General features: G+C 38.2%; 1 protein-coding gene across 1 annotated transcript in view; it reads right to left on the reverse strand.

Moving 5' to 3' along the window:
* Positions 1 to 868: 868 nt before the first annotated feature.
* XRN2 (5'-3' exoribonuclease 2) overlaps positions 869 to 24,097 on the reverse strand; it is an 88,422-nt gene continuing 65,193 nt past the window's right edge. The window contains exons 25-30 of the mRNA XM_003411716.4: positions 21,083 to 21,151; positions 20,869 to 21,000; positions 18,788 to 18,915; positions 9,121 to 9,184; positions 4,321 to 4,459; positions 869 to 1,434 (exon numbers count right to left, since the gene is read on the reverse strand). Of these exons, the coding sequence (XP_003411764.1) occupies positions 1,369 to 1,434; positions 4,321 to 4,459; positions 9,121 to 9,184; positions 18,788 to 18,915; positions 20,869 to 21,000; positions 21,083 to 21,151 (598 nt within the window). The 3' untranslated portion in view covers positions 869 to 1,368. The remainder of the gene's footprint in view (positions 1,435 to 4,320; positions 4,460 to 9,120; positions 9,185 to 18,787; positions 18,916 to 20,868; positions 21,001 to 21,082; positions 21,152 to 24,097) is intronic.

Consider the following 24,097-nt stretch of genomic DNA (forward strand, 5'->3'; position numbering starts at 1 on the left):
CAGCGATGAAAGAAGACCCTGCTCTGCTCACCAGTCACTTGGAATCAACTCCCATTACCCATTGCTGTCAATTCTGACTCATAGGGGCACTCTAGGACAGTGTACAACTACCCCATAGGGTTTCCAAGGAGCACCTGTGGATTCAAACGCCAACCTTTTGGTTAGGAGTCATAGCACTTAACCACTACGCCACCAGTGTTTCCGGGAATGAACTCAGTAGCTCCAAAATATCTTTGTATTCAAGGAGGCTAGGGTGGCATTTTTTTCCATGTAGACTAAGATTAACAACTGTGTCTTAGTTGGATATTAAAGCAAAAATGTCCTAAACCAAGGTCAAAAGAAATCTTATAATTTTAGGATAAGAGGGGGAAAAATGGAAACAAAGTAGCAAGAGGCTTTATGTGTGCCTACATTCAGTGTGACAAATCAACTGAGAATGCAGATGGTAATGCTGTGTGTGAACTCCAAACAAAAACTTCCAGGAATTATGGTATGCTTCCTAGCAAGGAAACAGAGAGGGTGCAAATTGCAATCTATTATGACATAATGTAAAAAAGAAAAAAAAAACCTAAGGAACATACGCTGTAGCCATGAATTACATTTCTCATAAAGTGTGTAGAAACGTAACTTATTGTCATGAAGACTTTATAATTAGCCAAATCAACTGCTGACAGACTAATACATATCATATATATTACATTAAGCCCTTGCTGACCATATCCTCTTAAAGCCTTTCTCTCCGCTGACTGGCTTCTGACATCTCACTGTAGAAATGAATTGTTTTCTGGAAAAGCTGATTTAAAAAAAATACTTGGCCAAGATTTTCAAGTTGAAAATGTCATTAAAAAAATAACACAGGACACCAGAGTTTTAAAAGTTTTTTTTTTTTTAACTAAAGTCCAGAAATTTTCAGAAGACAAGTACATTAATGAAATGTTTCCAGAGAAATACTGAACAAGTATGTCTTAAACATGTGTACTCTGGTTGGCTGAGGGTTCCAGCTCAAGAGTTCATACCTAATTCTTACACATTAAAAATCAGCATGGATCGTAAATGATCTAGAATACACTGTGTTTTGAAATCCACAGCTGGTTTGATTTTTAACCATAGTGAAAAACCAGTAGTCCCATTTCATCAAATGTGTTTTACAAGCAATAATAAATTCGGATCCACTGTATTATGCAATGCACATCTTTGGAAAGCGACATAAAACAGTGAGATCAGATCAGTAGAAATATACACAGTTAAAAGAAATACACAAAGTACTGTAGTTTTATTAAAAACTACTACTCCAAAAAGAAATCTCCTTTCCACAGGTAGCATAAAACTGCAGAACGATGAAAGGATTTGGGAAAGCTTTACAAAAGCCTAATTCCAATTGTATCTTCCTGAGGGTGGTGGCAACGGGTATTTTCTTCCTTCTCGGGGATATCCCTGAAAACAAACAAAAGAGAAGAGTTTATTTCCTAGACTAACAGACTTGCAAACAAATGAATCTTTCATTTTTATGGGAAAACACACCATAAGGAAGCTGAATATATCTTAAAAGTGCAGCATGTGGAAGGTCTCCATAAGGAGGTGCTTTTGATCCAGAGCTTTACACAATCTTGGTGTAAAGTTGGACGTTAGCAGATAAACGCGGACCAAAGAAAAGAAGCTTGAACAACCACTTCAGAACTTTCCTAAAATGCACACAAATGAAATACAGTTGTCTTGTTTAAACAAAATGGACAGAACGGGTTCTCAATCTTCCCCACTATTCCCAGCAATAACTCAAGTCACATGGTGGGTGAGGTGCCCACATCATATTCTGACGTATTCCTATGCTCGGAAAGTCACTTTGCTTAGCCAAGGCAAGAGGTTGCAAAATCAGATCACCTAACGAGCAAGTAGAAACCCTCGTGGCGTAGTAGTTACGAGCTACGGCTGCTAGCCAAAAGGCTGGCAGTTCAAATCCACTAGGCGCTCCTTGGAAACCCTTTGGGGCAGTACTATTCTGCCCTACAGGATCGCTATGAGTTGGAACAGACTTGACGGCAATGGGTTTGTTTTTTTTAATGAGCAATTAATCATAATGATTTTTTATTTAGCAATAAAACAGTAGGGCATTAACTAACACATTAGGTTATTATACAATCAATTACTGGTGACATAGCATATCCTAGAATGCTTACGAACATAAACACAAGATAAACATGACACCCCTTCCACCATAATTCCCTTTCTAGGCCTCTCACCCATCATACCCCCATTATCAATTCCGACTCATGGTGACCCTAAAGGACAAAACAGAATTGCCCCATAGGGTTTTCAAGGAGTGGCTGGTGGATCTGAGCTGCTGACTTCTTAACTGCTGCACTACCAGGGCTCCTCTAGGCCACTAGGATTCTGAAATTAACTCTCCCATTTTGCCACTCAGAGTACTAATGCAGTTTAAATTATAATATGAATATATGCAGACCCTCAAGGTTACAATATAGGCTAAGGCCTTGTTTAGTAACATCCCCCCACACCCCCACAAAAAAGAGAAAAACCCATTGCCACTGAGTTGATTCTGACTCAGAGCTACCCTATAGGACAGGGTAGAAGTGCCCCACAGGGTTTCCAAGGAGTGCCTGGTGGATCTGAACTACCCACTTTTTGGTTAGTAGCTATAGCTCTTAACCACTATGCCATCAGGATTTCCTGTTTAGTTATATAAACTTCCCTAAATATAGTGAGGTCATAATTCTGTTTTAACAGCAAACTTCTACAATTTAATAGTATCCAACATATATCACAGTAGAAGAGACTGGGAAAAAGAAATGTATTTTCAAAAGGTCCTAAAAGAATGACAAATTTATCAATTGTTTTACATCTTCTAAGTGAGTAAGAATTTTCCTTCCTGTAACAGCAGAGAGTTCCTCTGAAGGAGGCGTGAAGAACAATGAACTGAGGTCAGCAGTCCAGGAGAGCTGGAGTCCCCAGCTCACAAAGCTGCCAAACTGTATGAAGTTTTAGGGTTTCAGTTCCTAACTTGGAAAATGAGGTGACTGGAATAAACATTCTCCAAGGTTTCATAAAGCTGTAAATACGTCTTCATTTCAAAAATATTCATTAATTTAAATTGCCTATCTCATCTTGGAAACCCTAGTAGAGTAGTGGTTAAGAGGTACCGCTGCTAACCAAAAGGTCGGCAGCTCAAATCCACCAGGTGCTCCTTGGAAACCCCATGGGGCAGCTCTACTCTGTCCTACAGGGTTGCTCTGAGTTGGAATCGACTCGACGGCAACGAGTTTTTAAGTCTCGTCTTGTCTATAGTAGCATAAACAGTCTCAATCTACTGATGAGATTTTTAGAGGTCTGGGGTCGACAGCATTCAAAGCAAAATTCTAGGAACTTATTTTAATGAACTGTAACAAAATCCTTTTAAAAGGCATTAACTATTTGTGATTAAGGTAAGGTAGGCAGAGACTTGTAAGAATACACCAAAAATTGTAAAAAGGATTTTCCTTAACTACAAGGAGAAGGACAGAAGTACAGATCTCACATAAAGAGGCCTTGTGGCAAGAACATGAGTTAGAAAATCACTATGCAAAGCACCGCCAAGAGGGCTGTACACACCACCAGGTAAGCAACTGAAAACCACTTCACATAGCTGCAGGTATCCATGACCACTACGTACTTTGAACCTCAGCATTCTAATCCTATTCTCTGGCAAAAAAAAAAGACTCCATTAAAGAGTACGTAAATATTGGCCAGGGTGTCAAACTGATGGGGGAAATTAAGTCAAGCAGAGCTCAGTTTTACACGTTGCTAAAATTGGATGCTATGAAGAGAAGGAAATGAACTGACAAAGCTTACATCTACAGATTGTCTAGGAATTATACTCATTCAATGGTAGAGTGAAATAACTCTTAGTAGAAAATTATTAGGGAGAGATTTCTTCTTTCCATGAGGAAGGATACCAGATGAATCATCAGGAGACTTCCAAGATGAATAAAGGCAACAGCTGGAAAGTTGGGTTCTTTCAGCTCCCAGAAAATTATCATCTATTTTGGGAAATCTAAATTTCTATTAAAACAAAGAACAATATCCTTAAAGGAAATACAATGTGTTTTACTGACTGACCATATCTGTGCTAAATATCATTGACTGCCATGATTATAAGGCTTTTTGGATTGAAAATTCTTCAGGTACTTACCCTATACCCATTTTTAATAATGGACTCAAGTTCAGCTGACCTAGTCTATCAATATCTTAGCCACGATGTTTCTAAGAGAATACAGAGTTTCGAGAGGCATGTCAGTACATGTCTAAGTACACAGCCCACTTTATTACCTGTCTCCCTCCTCGATCATCGCGTCTGGGTGGATACCCACCGGGTCCGGCTAGTAGCTGGTACTGGTTTGCCTGGAAGGCTGCATTCTGGGTTTGGAGCATCCGGTTCCATGGCAGCAGAGGCTCAGCCCCAACACCTCTGTGGAAAGTATCACGTGTGCATTAGAAGTCAAGCCTGTTCTACAGCAAAAAGCCTGGAACAGGCAAGCCTCGTCTCCACATTTTAGGACAATGCAATTGGCCTGGATTTGTTGTATGGGATGTACAGTATCCAACCCCAATAACCTTCATGTCCCCTTATATCCATGTTTTGTGAAGTATCAGCATTTATTAAAAAGAGTGTTTAAACTCAATGCAATCAGAAGGTCTGACTTTCAAAAAATAATTTTGTTCATTTTTAATTGTGAAATTTCCTTTTTAGTCACTTAAAGATTTGGACCCAAGATCACCAAGTTGGCTATATTTAAAATGCTACACAAAGAATAAACATGTATAACACAGGAGAAGAAGGCTTTATTTTAAAAAATGTCCAGACTCCTTCTTGGAGTCCATTCTTTCTAGTTAATTGCAGGCTGCAAATGAATTCTTACTGCTGAGTATTTTGAATCCAGGGTAGGGGACTTGGCTGTTTTTTCCCATCCATTATTCTGCTCAATATGTCAGAAGGTTTGATCAGGAGAAAACCTTTTCAAGTTCTATTGATGCAGCTTTCAATTGACCACGGTGACCTAGCAACATGAGCACTAATTGGCATGGGCTGACTGGCATTTGGTGTACAGTTTACATGGGAACACAGGCTCAACAGCTATTATAACCCAGTTTGCCGTCCCAGATTACTAGTCGAAAGAAATGTTTTAATTGTCTTCAAGTGCCTATTTTAACTCTGTAGATATAACGCAACAGGTACAAGGTATTAAGTCATAACTTAATTAAAAACTGTCACATAAACAATGTAGCAAAGACATGCCTTCTAAAGATACAACTTTCTCCTTGAGGCATTTTCCCCAACTACCATATTATAGAACAGTAAGTACAAAGAATAAGCAAATGCAAAATTCTCCAGTATTTTCATATTAGAAGCTCTCGGGGCCATTTAAAAGATGTTGGGAGGAATTCCAGTAAAACTTTAAATGTGTTGAAGTACTGACTGACTGGTACCACACCAGCATACGATTCTCACTTTCTAGGTCTTAGGGGAAAAAAGCCCCAAAGTTGGGCTCCGGTACAATGCATGCGTCTCACAGCTATTCAAGCCTGAATCCACCCCCTTTACCCACACCCCCACCCCCGCCCCGCCCCACCGCCCTTCTCCTTCCTTCATTTGCAGCCTGCCTTCTTTTTTAAAACCCCAAGATAATTATTTTTGCGTGATGGCTTAAAGAACAGATTTCTAAAGAACTCTAGAAAGGCCACTGCTATCTTCACAGTTAGTGGCTGACATCACAGCACTAATAACATAGCTTTCAGTAAGTGATTCAAACTAAAATTAAAAATATGTATCTCAGAAAGAAAATGTATGTTTAGGGCTTTTAATTATTTTTCAGATTCATTATTAATACAAATGTGTTTTAGCAAGAGCAGGCCCATGCTGGCGACAGAAATGGTCTCTTCCAGTCTCTGCAGGCATGAGGGGCTAAGGTTTGTGCTGTGACCAAGGAGGCTCAACAAAACTGGCCCATACATGCAAAACGGACACGCCAATAAGGTAACTCACACACAGTATTAACTACGATCAACTCTTTTTTTCAGTTTTACAATGATAAAATTCACTCAAATGAGTTTAAGGAAACTCTGCTGGTATGAAGAGACATTATAAATGCAATTTAAAACTAGGCTAGGAACAAAGCCACAGCTTAAAACTACAGTTATCCTTTTGCTTTGAAATGATTACTTATGATATTTTTGACAAAGATAATTATGACAAACACTGTTAATGATTAAAATTAAGCAGAAAGACTGAAAGAGGAGGAACATGTACTAAACTCTTTTGCCTTTTCCTGGCAGAAAGGTCTTTATTTTCCACAAACTTAAATTTCTACACTAATTGTATTAATTTGCAAATAATTACAAATCGAAATCTGCCCGGGAGAATACCCTTTAAGATTGTGGATGCTGGTGTTGAGATTAACACATCTTAACGAAGCCTTCGCTGACAGGAACGCAACGGGAAAGAACTCTGGTGGCCAAGGGAACGCGTATGCTGGGCATCTTTCCTTAGCAGTAATACTAGGCTGTCTTTCTTTAAGGAGTCCTGGTGGTACAGTGGTTAAGCACTTGGCTACTAAATGAAAGGTCAGCGGTGTGAGCCCACGAGCCGCTCCGCAGGAGAAAGATGTGGCAGTCTGCTTCCATAAAGACTGCAGCCTTGGAAACCCTATGGGGCAGTTCTACTCTGACCTATAGGGTTGCTATGAGTTGGAATTTAATCCATGACAGGTTTGTCTTTCTGTGGTTAGGGACACCGGGGGGATGCTTCTATTGTATTTTTAAATCAAATGAATATGTGGATTATAAGTACTATCAAAAAGTAGGAAATTATTCAAGAAAATAATGTCGTTTTCAAACACTGAAATGGGAAAAGTAATGAACTAAAAGTCAGTAACACCTGGTTCTGTAGGAATTCCACTACTTACTAATTGTGACATCTCAGGAAAGTCAGAATGACTGCAAGCTTATATTTTCTCCTCTGTGTCTTCCAAGGTCTGAATGGTTAGGCTGATGACAAGTGCCACAGAAATGACTAATTTAATATATTTACTTATTTGTTAACAGACTAACAAGTTTAGGAGGGCCAATTTCAAACTTTGTTTTCTTTATGATAAAATGATATATTTCTTAAATGATCATGATTCAAGATTTATATGATAGAATTTATGCTTCACATTTAACTTTTGCTTAAAGGCATGACTTCAAGCAACCTGACAAAAACTAAACCAAAAACACCCATAAAACATGTCCCTAATCTGCTGGATTCACAAAGTCAGTCCGTACTCAGTAGTATCAGTACTCAGCTTCGGCAGAAAAAGAGAAAAAAAAAAAAAAAAATGATGGCTGCCAAGGCAACGGAAGGGAAAAGGATGATCCTAGGACAACTTTTAATGTGCACTGTGGGAAGGAAAAGAAAACAGATGCTTGGAGGTAAGAATGAGGGTGCCTCAAAAGTAGGAAGCAGGTCCTTTACTTCATTTGTAACTATAATATTATGCTCAGAGTAAGCAGTTTGATGAATTTTGTTTGAGGGAAAAGTTTCTTAGTAAATAATGGTATGGGAGAGTAATTAAGCTACTCAACTTCTGTGTATCTTAGTTTTCTCATCTGTAAAAATGTAAAAATAATAGCATCTACTTCAAAGGATTTCTGGAGGGATTAAATGAAGTCATGTTTATTAGCACAGTATGTTAGCACGGCGCTGATACTTCATAAGCAGCCGATAAATGTCAGCTATTTCTGTTAACAAGGGAAAGCAGTGAGCAACAAGGTGGGAAACTCTGGTCTTACATCAAACTTAACAAAAGTCATGCAGAAAGACTGCTATTTAAAATGACATCAGTTCCAATCTGATAGTATACAATTTAGGGAAAAAATTAGCCCTTACTGATCTGCTTCAACAATTAGGCTATTCTGAGGACGATGAAGTAGCCCATTCTGTGTGCTTTACGCTGAAACAAAACATCAGCACAGGTACCAGGAGTCACGGCAGCGTGCACTAAGTAGTCGATACTATTACTAAACAATGAGTAAAACGGTTCCTCTTATCCTCTCAAAGAAAACAATGAAACGAAGCTTTGGAATCTCTACAGAATTTCAGAATTTTCTTAAAAAGGGAGGAGCATTTACAACCCAGTTTATAAAAACACTTCACTTATTTCAGATGTGACCAGGTCAGAGATTGCTAAAGCAGAGGCAAGAGGAACAAAAGATCAGAAATGAGAAGGCAAAGAAGAAAGTCTTACAACAAAGGAGCTCAATTCGTTTTAGCATTTACCAGTGCTGGCAAAACCAGCATAAAATGATGCATTTTAAAGCTGTCCTTTTAAAATTATCCTACAGATGCTAATAAAATTATTCATAACATGGCTAGCTGTCTTGTCATGTAGAGTCCGTCTGACTTACAAGCACACAACTTATCAATGAAGGAACACATATAAAACATCCCTTATTATTAAACCATGTCACATTCTTTCTATTCCATGGTACTTATTAGACTGCAGATCCCATAATCCTCTTCTGAGTCCCTTCTGCGTTTAATTCAGTTCAGTCTTAAGTAGTTAAAGAAACTGTTTTCAGTGGCAACTAATAACCACTGACCTACAGTGACACGGCCCTACAATAGGCTTGTCAGCCCTGAAAAAGTTGTACCAAAGAAGCTGATTAGGACTTCAAGAGGTCTGTAGCAAGAATCAATGGTTGGTCTGTACTAATGCTCTGTTGCCGGCACAGAAATGATAAAAGTGGAACACCATTAGTTATGCCTCATTAAGCTGCACAGTCCTTCTAAAAAGAAATTTGTTTAGCCTGTCCAAAACCTAATACAGTTTTAAGCTCTCTTGTTACATTTTTCAGGACAACTCAAAAGCTCAAAAAAAGCCATCAAGAAAAGTAGGGAAGTATATAAACACGAATCTTCTAATTCAAAGTGTTAACCTTTATTTCTTGAAGGACAGGTGCAACAGAAATTGTTCTCTTTTGTTTTTCCTTGGCAGGGGGTATATTTCAAACCATGGAGATTTTAGTTTCTAAAAAGCCTGTAGGAAATGTTGATGTAGGAAAATATTTTAAAATCATGTTTGCTTTTATTACCTTTCAAATCTTTGCTGCTGGAAAAGGGGAGGAGGACCTCGCCAGGAATCTTGGGGCCTCATATCTGCAAAAGAAACATGGAAGGCTTAAAGAGAAGATTTTAAAACACAATCACTATTCAATTATCCCCACATTTTATACGAAAAGTTCTTGGGGAAAAAAAATCTAAGATAGTATGTAAATCAAATAAACCATGAACATAATTAGACTTGCCCTAAATGAAAAAAATGAGAACAATGTTGTCAAGTTTTTTGTTAGTTTTGTTATTTTTCCTTTAATAACAAAACATAATTTTAGTAACCTTAACCATTACACTCACAGATCTGTGTGTGGGAGGTGGCGGAGACATATATATTTTGCATTTTTATTTTAAATCCTTTGCAAAAGGAAAGGATTTCATGTCTTGCCATAAACACAAACTAAATGAATAGTAACTTTAATCCTAATACGTTTTCTAGCCGTGTGAACTGGCAACCAGCGCTGGCTTACCTAGCTGTGGTGATGCACACCGAACAGTACACAACCTCCCCACACAGGCCACGTGGGTCGACATGCTAATAAAGGGACCACCGACTCTTCTCTTGTCCAGAGTCAAACTTTAGCCCCTAGCACAAGGCTGAACTAGCAACAGCAACTAGGTACGAGAAACAAGTGGCTGCAGTTGTAAACAAACTGCTCAGTGAACAGGACGCAGGAAACACCTCACCGGAAGCACAGGCCAGAGCAGACTCAGCGGCTGGGTCTCAGTCAGCGCTGCCCAGTCTCTAGCTCAGTCACCTGGACGCCCTTCAGCAGGGTCTGAACATGACCTAATTAAAACAGCTGGTTCCAGAGGTTGTCTGATGAGTTCACTGCGTGAGGACAGTACCCTCCTCCCAGACTCCCGAGACCCAAGGACAACAAGGCTTACCATAATGTATTCAGGCTCACATTTTAATGGAAACACAAACTAGAAACATCGCTTCCAGAATTACTTTCTTAAAAGAAAGAAGAAATGAAAGCTTATCTCTGGTTTAGGAATCAAAAAACAGGCAATCTGGGTTTACTGTAAAAAAGAAGAATTGTGTTTTTAAAAAACCCACCACAGAGATCTTGGAACAAGTCAAGCTGTGTGGTGTTCCCTCAAATCTGGCTGCTAACAGGCTACTATCACTCTGGGCTTCCCTTCTATCTTCACATGGCCAAGGATGCCAGGCTGAACAAAGTTTTCTAAATGCGGACAAACTACACCCAGGGAGCAGCAGTGCACAGCACCAAGCCTGCAGCTCCCCCACACAGCCTGCTCCCTGAGCGGGCCCGGGGGGCCTTCCTCACTCTCCCCTCATCTGCTGGAAGCTGAGGGGCTTACATCTGGGAAAGCTCTGAGAGTCTTCCCTTGGAAGGCAGCAGGAAAGCCCTTTATGGACCACTGCTTCCACACAGCATCCAATTTTGAACTGAAAGAAAGGTGGTTGCTCTAGTCATTTGAATTGTTCTTTATCTTTTTTAAAAACCAAACTACTAGAAGTCAAAGTAAGTAACAACGCTAAGGAGGCTTCACGTGCTTGTGGGTCATGAGGCATGTTCTGTTCACCCTCAAAACCTGAATGGAAGCTCAGGAAGCTAATTGCCACGCATCCCTACAGAGCAAAAAAAAAAAAAAAAGAAATTCCCTATCCTAGGCCTAGAGTAGCTTTTACAGACTATGTACTATCAATAACTCATAATTAGAAGAAGTAAAACCAGAAATCCTTATAAGAATAGTAATCATTTAATCAGTGTATCTTACTTCTAGTGAAAAAGCTTAAGATGTATTTACCTGGATGCAATAGTATTTTCAATCAGTTACCATTTATGAGAAAATAATCTACTGAAAGTAAGTCAACATTTAGGCCTTTTTTTTTTCTGATTATTACTTTAACTTGATGTTCACTGGTCTATTCGGATTGTGTAAAAAAATTAGTCAAAACGTTCCTAGGAGTATTTGATTTTGGTGCCTTCGCATATACAAAATTGGCTAACATAACAAAAGTCAAAAGAAATACAGCATATTTCACTCAGCTCCCCGTCAACACCTTTGTACTTCACATGCCCCAGAATAGCTGTGGTCACCCCAGAAACCCGCCTCTTTTTACCATGACGAATGAAAGCCTTGATTCTGGTTCCATTGTGTTTCTTTATGTATGGTATAATCATTAAATACACACACTCTCCTTGGTACTCATAAATACTTTCACACAGTATTCTAAATAAATTTATAATCAAGTGAAGATAATAAAAAGACACACTTGTATTCAGAAAAACCTTCAGAAGCAACTTACCCTAATTTTTTTTTTAAATAAGGGCAAAAAAAGCTTGTTTATTCCCCCCTAGAAATAGTTAACACATGGAGAGAAAGCCATCACCATCAGTAACACACACTCATTAAATTCAAATATGCTACATGATAGAGTAAGCACACCTGTTACTTCCAAGTAGGCTCCGAAAGTAAAGACCGTTAAGTATAAACAGAAATGCTTTTTACTGAGAGGGAGAACTCATCGGGATAGTCCACCTACACACGCATCCTGAAGTATCTACAAAACAGCAAAATTCTCTATTCCATCACTTCCAGTAAACCAAGTGCTTCTCCTCTCTCTTTTGGTATTTATCGCCTCCATAACAATTTTTTTCATATGAATAAACTAAGGACATGAAGAAACCATAATTTTTTATTAAAACTTAAGCAAATTTTCTAAGACTTTTTTGTTGTTGTTCTTGTTGGTCCGTTTTGCAGAACGTCTTTTGCATTCAAATCCAAAAAGGCAAAATAAAAAGACTCAGAGAAAAATTTCAAGGCTATCTTTAAATACATCTTTTCACATGGCTCTGAGCAATATATACATATGCCTCAAGTATTCATAAAGCAGAAATATTTCCTGGTTTATAAGTAATGAAGTAGAAGATAAAATAAACTTATTATCATTCATTTGTATGACTAACAGAAGATCCATTTGAGAGGGAGAAAAAAACTCTGAGAGTGAATTACACTTCAGAAAGGTACAGACGTAGAGGAAAAATGACAGTTAATTTTTTTCACTGGTCTTTAAAAACCTCCCTTTTCTAGAGCTCTAAGGCCACATAAACCAAGGTTTCACCAGTAACTCCAGAGACAATTTACCTAATCAGTGTGGCAATCACTGAAAAGATTTCATGTTTACTGATTGCATTAATCAAAAATCACTTCTGAAATTCAGCTAAGCAACAAGTTTACCAACTGAAATGAAGGGAAGTCAAATATCAGGTTCTCTGGGTTGTAGAAATCAAATGCTTTTGTTCACACTGAGCACTCAGGGCTGCACTTGACACCAACAAGGTATCAGTACTGGACAATTATTCATCAGCCAAAGACAACCTCAGCACACACCTGACCCAGAGCATGTAATTTTAAAACTCTGATTTCACACATGAAGAAAATTAAACTAAACACAATTTTAAAAACTTGATTAAATATGTTAGATCTCAATTTTACTAAAACTGTCTGAATTTTAAAATTTGACCAAATTTTAAAATTCAAAATTCTATAAAAAGGAAAGATGATTTTTTTATCATTTACCTAACACTTTCACAGTACTTACTGTGCTAGGCACTGTTTTAAGTGCTTAACAACTTAAACTCATCTAATCTAGCTAACAGCCCTATGAGTATTATCCGTGCCATTTCAGAGATGACAAAACCCAGGCCCAGGTACAAGCCTGCCCAAGGGGCACAGTGAAAGCCTGGGACTATGTTCTCTTATCCACTGGCCTTGCTGTCAGTTGTTTGCTGCTGGCGGAGTCAGCCCTACCGCACGGTGACCCCAGGCACGACAGGATCAGATGTGGTCTACGGGGTTCTCACTGGCTGGTTTCTGTGGAAGTGGAGGACCAGGCCTTCCTCCCTAGTCCACCTCAGGCTGGGGGCTCTGGAGAAACCGTTCAGCATCACGACGACACACAAGCCTCCACTGACAGACGGGCGGTGGCTGGGCTGGAGATTCGCCGGCTGGGAAGCGAACCCACACTTCTCACGCGGAAGGTGAGAATTCTACCGCTGAACCACCACTGCCCTCAACTAGTACACTAGGGTTCCTTCAAGTTTCACCTACACTGTGCTTTCATTTGAGGTGACCCTTCACATTGTTTTATTTCAGAAGGACTGGCCTCAGTGTCTGTGCTTCCCAGTCAGGAGGCTTAGAAACTCAGGATTTCAAGAAGACAGAAATCTGAAAGCTACTTTTGATATTCCAAAGTTTACCACTGACATTGCCACATGCATCTAATTAAGACATGAAAAAAAATGTACTTAACATACGTACTGTGGTAGCAAACATCCTGACAAACATGGGATTTATGGGGAGAAAATAAGAAAAATTTTGGTTAAAATATTTGAGTCACTGTTCTTTCTTGACAGGATAATAGTATCCAAAAAATATTTAATATTTAAAAGATAATATACCTACAAGGGGTCAGATAAAAATTAGAACAGGATATAGAAAGAGAGGTATGAATAGACAGACAAGATAGGAAAGAATGGGAAGGAATGAGTCAGTCTAAAAGTAAAAGTATATGAAAAAGAGAAGAAATAATTTCTCCAGTACAAGATGGGTAGGGATTAATTCTGCATAAATTTAAAATCTGGAGGTCACAAGAGACTACAAAATAAATATGCCAGAAAGCTCTTAAAGACAGTAAACTAAAAGAAAATGAAAACCAAATCAAATATTGAGCTATGTGTAAAGAGTACTGGGGAAAACATCCCAGAACATGGGATTTTCTTTCTTAATAGCTGACATTTGTCTAGGCTTACGGTACAACTATGACGAATTTACTATTCCTCAATGAACATTCCAGCCCAGGCCAATTATTTGCCTAACACCTCTCTTACAAAGGTATCAAGAAATGATTTGTGAAATGACATAGTTGCCTTCTCAGAAATCCAATCTCACAACTGTATGCTTCTTCTAGGTTTTCTTATAACCAAGAGCAATTAAAATTCACTAACCTATCCAACATTTTCTTGAACTTTTCATTTTTGGTTCATATGCTGATAATTTCCAAATTTCCTTCTCCAACCCTGTCCTCTCTCTTGAGCAAGTGCCAGACCCATATTACTATCAACAGATGACTTCCACATCTTTCAGGGATTTCAATCTCAACAAAAATCAGATTCATTATATTCTTCCATACTTCTGGATCTTCCTGGGTTTCTGAATTCTGTTAAAGGCCTCGTTAGTCACCCAAGCGTCCACAGTGAACACATGAGAGTCATCCTGATTTATTTTTTCTCTCTCACTTTGCACATTATCCATTCCTACAGCCCCTCCGCCTCCCATCTTCTCGACTTTCAATCTGCTTTGCCACACACTAACTCAGATCTTCATTGTCTCTCCTCCTAACTAAAGTAACAGCCAATTCTGTCCCACAACCAACAAAGCCACAGTTCTAAGAAAAAAGGCTGTTACTACTTCTGCTTAAGGAGAGCTCTAAAAAGCTCTTCCAAATAAAGGCAAAGACTAGCACCCAAATTAATAAACCAGCAAGGGTCAAGGACAGCCAATTTATAAAAGAAAAACTGGTCAGGTAAGAATATTATCAAAGTATCAATTTAAAATATCGTATCTTAAAACAAAGACATAAAATTCCTTGCTTATAAATTAGCAAGAACTTAAAAAAAAAAAAAAAGACAGCACCCGGTATTGGTGGAGCTATGACATTCTCATAAGCTGCTACAGCAGATGTGAACTGGTGTACCCTTATTTGCAGGATAAAGTGGCATTATTAACCAAAAGCCTAGAAATTCAGTATGTTTCGGTCCAGCAATAACATTTCTACAAATTTAAAGCAGAATTACGATAGAAATAAATTTTTGAAAGATTATTAGAAAAGCACTATGTTTGAAAATTAAGCAATATACTTAAATAAAACACAACAGAAGTCAGAAAATATTATGCTAAGTGATAATTAACACATGACAAAATTTGTGGGATAAAGCTAAAGTCATAATTAGATGGTAATTTACAACACCGAAATACATACACACCCAACTCTTCACTTATCGACATAGTTAAGGCTCCAAAGACCAGGTCATTACACAAAATCAGTGCTATGCAAAATGGACAAAGACCACATCAGATCACAAAATGGAGGATGGCCACATCATTACATTAACTGCCAAATTATATCACTACACAACTATCAAACCACTGAGAATCATGGCCCAGCTAAGCTGACACATAACTTTAAACATCACAGCCAGCGTTACTCTAGCCTCGCACTTCGGTGTTCTTTACTGCCAGACATACATCGTTAATGTGTAAAATAATCTCACAGTAGGTTTTTTTTTTTTACTACTTCTGTAAATGCAAAATGTTGGATAAGGAGATAGCTAGTAAGTGAGAGGCAGGTGTCTTAGAAAGACTGAAAACAAATTACACAAGTCTCTATCTCAAAAAATTAGAAAAAGAATCACAATTTTAATTCAAAGAAAGTAGAAGGGAATAATGAAGACAAAGAAAAGCGGAAATCAATTAAAATAAAAAACGACCATACAATGAAAAAAATCAGCAAAGCCAAGGATTGGTTCACTGGGGTGGAGGTGGGGTAGGGGCCTCGGAAAATTAAATAAGCCCTACTAAAACTAATCAAGGAAAACAAAAACAGTATAAATTACCAATATCAGAAATTAACTTTAAAGCCTTAGAGACATTAAAAAAATTCCTCATAACCATCATCTTGATAAATATTGGTTGAACTCACCTACAAAGTTTATACCTAGCTCTAGCACTTTTTTTCACTGGCTATACAAAGGCATTCGACTGTGTGAATCATGACAAATTCCGGATAACATTGAGAAGAATGGGAATTCCAGACCACTTAATTTTGCTTATGAGGAACCTGTAGACAGACCAAAAGGAAGTCATTTGAACAGAACAAAGGGTTACTGTGTGGTTTAAAGTCAGGAGAGGTGTGCGCTAGGGTTGTATCCTTTCACAATACTTATTCAATCTGTATGCTGAGCAAATAATCCAAGAAGCTGGACTATATGAAGAAGAAGGTGGCATCAGAATTGGAAGAAGACTCATTTACAACCTGCATTACACAGATGACACAACCGTGCTTACAGAAAGTGAAGAAGGCTTGAAGCACTTACTGATGAAGATCAAAGACTACAGCCTTCAGTATGGATTGCACCTCAACATAAAGAAAAGAAAAATCCTCACAACTGGACCAATAAGCAACATTATGATAAATGGAGAAAAGACTGAAGTTGTCAAGGATTTCATTTTGCTTGGATGCACAATCAACATCCATGGAAGCACCAGTCAAGAAATCAAGCGATGTACTGCACTGGGCAAATTTGCTGCAAAAAACCCCTTTAAAGTGTGAAAAAAACAAAGATGTCACCTTAAGGATTAAGGTGTGCCTGACCCGAGCCATGGTGTTTCAACCACTTCATATGCATGTGAAAGCTGGACAATGAATAATGAAGACCGAAGAAGAATTGACGCCTTTGGATTATGGCGCTGGCGAAGAACACTGAACTGAATATTGGACTGCCAGAAGAACGATCAAATCTATCTTGGAAGAAGTACAGCCAGAATGCCGCTTAGAGACAAGGACAGTGAGGCTTCATTTCACATACTTTGGGCATGTTATCAGGAGGGACGGGTCCCTGGAGAAGGACATCATGCTTGTATGGTAGAGGGTCAGCAAAAAAGAGGAAGACCCTCAACAAGATGGATTGACACAGTAGCTGCAACAATGGGCTCAAGAGTAACGGTTGTGCAGACAACAAAGGATCCGGCAGTGTTTCGTTCTGCTGTACGGAAGGTCGCTATGAGTCACAACAACAAGTAGAACTCTGCATCTCAATTATTTTTCCTATATGGACAAAGAGCCATAAGAGGCAAGGAACTGATAAGCAATGTGTCAATGAACACTTGGCTTTAACAACAAGCTGGATGTGCTTTCACCACTTACTGGTAAAATCTCAGGGCACAGACACCTCTTTCAAAGTGATTAGACTCTCCCATCGTATGTAGAATGGTTTGATGTTATACATCCGGAAATACTCAAAAATGTTATCTGCTAAACCTTGGGGGAAAGCAGCTAAACCACTGCACCACGCAGACTCCCACAGGCTAAACCTTGTAGGCCTTCTGTGCTTCACTCAACAGAGTAAAGCTGCTGCAGTCCGAAGTCTCCAGGAGGGAGTCTAACAACACTCCACGCGACGTGAGTAATTTTAAGCCTTATAGCAAAGTCCCTTGACTGCAGGCAGGGAGGGAGGAAGAGAAAGAGGGAGGGAGGGAGGGAGAGAGGGAAAGCGGGAGGGAGACAAGAAAAAATAGACACTGAAAACAGGGGCCCTGAGAGAATAAGACCTTTAGAACCCATTTCTTCCTCTGTCCTACATTCACAAAACCTGGGCTTCAGACTAAAAAACCGTTTGTAAATTATCATCACAACAGTGCTAGGTACCTCATTATATTACTCATTATATTACTCACTGTATTACTCATTATATTACTCATTATATGAGTGATGAGGTACACAGTACATCCTTATTAAATACTTCCCAACAATCATCACATTATTCTGATACTTTCACTGATAACTACAGCTTTAGTTTAAAAAGACTCTGAGGGCTTCTGCAAGAAAGTATATTTTTTTTGTTTGTTTTTTGGAACTATTTCAAATATTCAGAAAAACTTTTTAAATGATATGACTCTCAGATTTTGTAAATGTTTGCTTCTTGCCGCACTGTTTCCTCTCCCTGGCGCTGCCCTTGTCTGGTTGGGTAGCAGCTGGACAACCAGGCTTCATGAAGAGAGTGGTTTTGAGAACTGGGCGCATGACTTTGCTTCCTTGAAAAATGGGCACAGCCATGGAGCTCAGAAATAACATTAAATGGGGATACAATCTCAAATTAATGCAAACAATCGACCATTTTCGCTCTTTTGTCCTGCAAAGGCGTAATTATTTTATGGTTAATATTTCTGAACTTCCCATAAAACAAGTTATGAGAGGTGAGGGAAAGGCCAACATCTTCACAGGACCACAGGGCTAAAGGTCTATTCCTACCTAAAGCAATGCCGAGCTTTCTCTTAGGCAGTACTGAGATACCATTTAGGTCAAGAAAGGGATACTGCTATGTCTTTCAAGTAAATAAGTAAATTGATTTAATTGCCCAAATAACTGTATTACTGGAAGGAACAGTAATCAATTCCACATGCTTCCTTCTGCATGTAGTTGACTCAGAAGCAGATTTACAAGTGAAGGAAGGAACCCAATTCATCTAATTCAATTAACTACACACAGTCAAAAGTCTTCTCCTATAACTCTCCTAAATCATTTATTTTTTAAGCCTACTGTGTCTGCCCCTGATGCAACAGATCTTTTTAGCAATAAAGACTACACACCAAGCTTTCCTGTAGTACATAAAACCTGCAAAAACCGAAACCTGTATAAGGTGAAAACCTGTCAGGAGGAAAACTCAAATATTTTCCGCTAAAATGAGCAACAGAAAAGTGGTTAAGCTTGTACCCTGCCAAAGGTGGAAAACCTGCAACGCCCAGAAAAGCAGGGCAGTCCCATCAATTTCCGGCTCTCACAAGTTTCACTGCACTTAATTTCGCACATAAAATAACCAACTGGTAAAAACTTACTTGACATAAGTTTTGGAATCTGGGCTTGTCCTCTCAGCAGGGGCCTGTACAAGCTCCCCTGGTAGGTGGCAGGTGGTGGTGCGGTGTTGCTGTAAACGCCAGCGCCTGAGCCTCTGGGTATAACATGGCTGCAACAGGGTCCCACACACACGAGAAAAACTTATTTATAGATCCAGCCATCACATCACAACTGACACAAATTAAACAAATCTAGTAGCCATCTCTTCACTACCAGAATTAATTAACAAAAAGAAAATGTAAAGTTTAACAGAGTTCAAAACTACACGCCGTGGTCATGGTCACAGCAAAAGTGCATTTGTCACACTAAGACTCTTAATCACATAAATCTTTACCCACTAATTATGCAAAAATGAGTCTTTTTTTAACACTATATTCCAGTTTTTGTCCTCAAGAACCCAGCTGTTGTTATCACTGTACACAATACTACTCTAATCTTGCTATTTTCCACTTACTATATCAAACACTTCCGTGTGTTTTAGTCTTCGTAATTATATATATACCTATAGAATACTTCATCATGTTGATGTTTCTCATTTCACTATACCATTTCCTCATTTGGCACCTTTAAGACATTTCTCATTTTTTGCTATTATAGATTACCATGCACTAAATATAACCAGGTGTATAACTTTATGCTTAAGAAGTAGGAATTGGGATCAAAGGTTAATAGTATTTTCAGAATTCTACTTACTGGCACTACGTTGCATTACTGAAACAATGCAAAAAGATATCAAGAATATTTTAAATTTGTATTTATTATTGAAAAGAATGAAGACTTTCCAAAATTCACAACAATAACATCTAACATTTACAGTGTACAGGAACCACCCTAAGCGCTGAACAGACATTAGCTCACTTAATCTCACACAACTTCATAAGGTAGGTGCAATCATTACCCTCATTTTACACACAGGGAAACCGAGGCCCAAAGTGGTTCAGTAACTTGCACAAATTATGAAGGGGTAGAATAGTCATTTGAATGCAGACATTCCAATTACAAAGCCTGTGCTCCTAACCACTAACCACACTGCCTCTCTTAATATTCATTTACACAGTACATGCTGATGGTGACCTTCGGTCTCTATCACTTTTGGATCTTAAAAAAAAAACCAAATCTGTTGCTGATGAGTTGATTCGGACGCATAGCAACTCTACAGGACACAGCAGAACCACCCCACAGGGTGTTCAAAGTAGATTCGAACTGCCGAACTTTTGGTTAGCACCCGTAGCTCTTAACCACTGTACCTTTGATCTTAATGTTTTCCTATAAATTTGGAAATACGTATTTATGAATTATAATTATTAATTCATGATTAATAACTCATTAACACTTCCCGAATACTGTTACTTATGTATTTCACTGTTCAAGCAGTGGGTAAGCAAAAATTTAAGAGTAGTGGCTCTGGGTACTTCTATACTGGCAAAGAGGTTTAAGGGTTTGGCTGCTAACCAAGGACAGTTCTACCCTGTCCTACAGGGTCGCTATGAGTCAGAATCGACTTGACCACAATGGGTTTGGTGTTTTTTTAGTATATGCTAGTTAACAAGGAGCCCTAGTGGTGCAGTGATTAAGTGCTTGGCTCCTAACCCAAAGGTTGGGGGTTCAAACCCACCAGCTGCTCCTTGGGAGAAAAATGTGTAAAGACTGCAGCCTTGGAAACCCTATGGGACAGTTCTACTCTGTCCTGTATGGGCACTATAAGTCAGAATCTACTCAACAGCAATGGGTTTGGTGTGTTTTATACTGGTTAACACTTTAAACAGATTCTTTGTAATACATTAATCCAACTAAAACTTTGAGTGTAAAGAGAATATTTTATTTCTTTGAAATAACTGTCACAGAGATAGTAAAACTCTTATAAAGAGAAAATAATGTAATTCCTATTCAATACATAAGCCAATACATTTTTAAAATGAATAAAAGCATTTCATCAGTCATTAAAATACCTATGAGATGGTTGGGTTTTATGATCTCTTAAATATTTGTGTTGTAAATCTTCACTGCTTGGACTGATGCAGATAAAACAAAATATACAAAGAGATAAAAACCCACCACTCACCCTAAAGTCCTGAATGCTGCCTGGTCCAGGTGCACAGGGCGCCGGTCGCGACTAAAGCCCAGCTGGGGCTTCCACTGCCGCCCGTTGCTGGATTTCTCCCAGTCGCCAGGTTTCAGCACTGGTGCTGGTTTTCTGACCATTAAAAATACAATATTTTAGTTACAGGAATGAACATAGTATAGGAAATAAACCTAGATAGCTTAAATTTTGTCACCTTGCTCCTGGAAGCATTACGGCTTTAAAAACGTAATCTTCAGCAAACTGTGGGTCTTTAAAGTTAATACTGAAAAAGAACAAGAAATAGTTCAATAATTTTATTAACTCTTATTAGCCTGGCTCAACTATCAGATAAAGTTAAGCACTTTTCATACTTAAACGGAATAACCAAAATTCAGAAATTATTTCATCCAATGGTTTTACCAAACTGCTGCTAATCCCTAGAACACAGCCTTCACGTTAACTTTCTCTACAAAAAGAGCCTGTTCTAGCTGTCGGTGATCATAGAGAAATAAAAAACGTTGTCCCAGCTCTTGAGAAATTCTGATATAATAACAGAGACAGGTCAAAGATGTTACAATAACAACAAAATGTAAATTAAAAAAAAAAAAACAACTTTTATTTTGTTCAGTTCTTGGCTAAGCAAATTATAAAATCCTTTCCCTGCAGAGTAGTGAAGATTAGTTCTTGTTGCAATAAAAAAAAGAAGCACACAGCAAGTGAAGCATTTGTAAAATAAAAAATGTAGACAAATGTCTAAGAAATGTACTGGGGGGAGGAGAAGAACCTCACTAAGCTTCCTAGTTGGAACCCTGCACTCAGCTTTACTAATGTGTCTCTTTGATAATGAAACAGGCACAATTTGAAAACTACACAAACACCTATTTGCATAGTTTAAGTTGAAGTAGAGTCAAATGTCCTTCCTGGTGGGGGTGGGGGTGTGTGTGTGTGTCTGTCTGTCTCTGTCTACCACAAAGCTTGGTAAGTATGTAAGTCTTCCTTCTGATACACCAAGGCCTCCTTAAGGACTCTAGATGTGTGCCAGATTTATGTTTAAGGATGCTCATAATATCGTTATGAATAATGCTGAAAAACTGTAAATTTTAAGTGTATCAATAATAATGGACTAACCAAAACCAAAGACACTACAAGAAAAGAAAACCACAGGCCAATATCCCTTATGAATACAGATGCAAAATTCCTCAACAAAACACTAGCAAACAGAATCCAGCAGCATACTGTAAGAGTCATATACCATGACCAGGTGGGGTTTATTCCGGGAATGCAGAGATAGTTCAACACTAGAAAATCAGTGGATGTATACACCTCAGCAACAGAACAAAGGAAAAGAACCACACGGTCATCTCTATGGATGCAGGAAAAGCCATCTGACAAAATCCAACACCCTTTCTTGATGATAACTCCCAGGAAGACTGAAATAAAAGGGAAATTCCACAATATGGTTCAGGGCATATATGAAAAACCAACCGCCAACATTATATTTAATGGAGAGAGACTGAGAGCTTTCCCTAGAAATCAGAACACAACAAGGGCCCTTGCTCGCACCACTTCTATTTAGTACTGTAGAAGTCCTAGCCAGAGCAGTAAGACGAGAAAAATAAAAGGTATCGAGATTGGAAAAGAAGTAAAATTATCTCTATTCACAGATGACATGATCTTATATATAGAAAATTCCGAAGAATCTGCAAGGAAGCATCTAGAGCAAATAGAGAAATTTAACAAAGTTCAAGTCACAAGGTCAATGAACAAAATCAGTTGGGTTTCTATACACCAGCAGTGAGAAATCTAAAAGGGAAATTAGGGAAACAATTCCACTTATAACAGCATCTAAAATAATAAAATATCTAGGAATAAATTTAACCTGGGATGTGAAATACTTATACAATAAAAATTATAAAACACTGCTGAAAGATGTTCTGTGTTCATAGATTGAAAGACTTAATACTGCTAAGATGTCAATGCTGTCTAAAGCAATCTACAGATTCAACACAAAATTCAAACAGCCTTCTTTACAGAAATGGAAAAGTCAATCCTCAACTTTATGTGAAATGACAAGAAGTCCTGAATAACTAAAGCAATATTGAAGGAGAAGAACAAGTATGGGGACTCACATTTCCTAATTTAAAAATGTATTTATACAGCTACAGTAATCAAAACAGCTTGGTACTAGAATAACAAGACACATAAACTAATGGAATAGAAATGAGAGGATAGAAATAAACCCACACATCTATGGTTAACTGATTTTTGACAAGGGTGCTAAGTCCATTCAATGGGGAAAGAAGAGTATCTTCAATTAAGGTGTTGGTAAAACTGAATTTTCACATGTAGAAAAATGAAAATAGGATCCAAAAAAAATGCCTTATACCATACACAAAAACAAATTTAAAATGGATAAAGACCTAAATGTGCAAACTAAAACCGTGAAATTCTCAGCAGAAAATGCGAGGACAACACTGAAGAGTCTAGCTTTTAACAATGGATTATCTAATATAACAAAAGTATGAACAGCAAAAGATAAAGATAAATAGATGGAACCTCATAAAAATAAAAACTTCCGTTCAACCGAAGACTATACCAAAAAAGTGAAAAGACAAGATACCAACTGGGAGAATATCTTTGGAAACCATATATGCAATGAGAATCTAATAATTACAACCTATAAAAACTTTGGTAACTTATCAACAAAAAGACAACCCAATCATAAGATGGGCAAAGGACTTGCATACACATTTCACCAAAGAGGATGTCCAAATGCAGGGGTAAGGAGGTTCTGACTCACCTAGCTAAAGCGTCTAGCTACCAGGCCAGCTCTGATCCCTGTGTAGTACAATGGATCCCCGTCCTTGACAGGTAACTTCCCTATTATTTGTTACCCAATTGTCTTCATAAATACACCAAGGGCAAAATAAATAAAATGTCAAAACCTGTACATGGTTGAAAATAAGAAAACTGAAGAGAGCTTTCATTTGTATCACAAGTAGCACTTTAAACACTATTAGTAAGAAGAAAACAATGTCCCAAAGCCTCAAAGGATAAGAAAATGAATGTGTAACACCTTTTTTTCTGATTCATTTTAAAATATATCCTTAGAAATGTTATTTCAAGCATAGTTATTATTTGAGACTGATAGCACATTTTACAAAAGAGCAGAAAACCACAAATATTGTTTAATTTTTACTCTACCTTTCCCTGACGCATTCCACAATAA

Source organism: Loxodonta africana, chromosome 24, assembly GCF_030014295.1.
Source record: "Loxodonta africana isolate mLoxAfr1 chromosome 24, mLoxAfr1.hap2, whole genome shotgun sequence".
Lineage (NCBI taxonomy): Eukaryota > Metazoa > Chordata > Mammalia > Proboscidea > Elephantidae > Loxodonta > Loxodonta africana.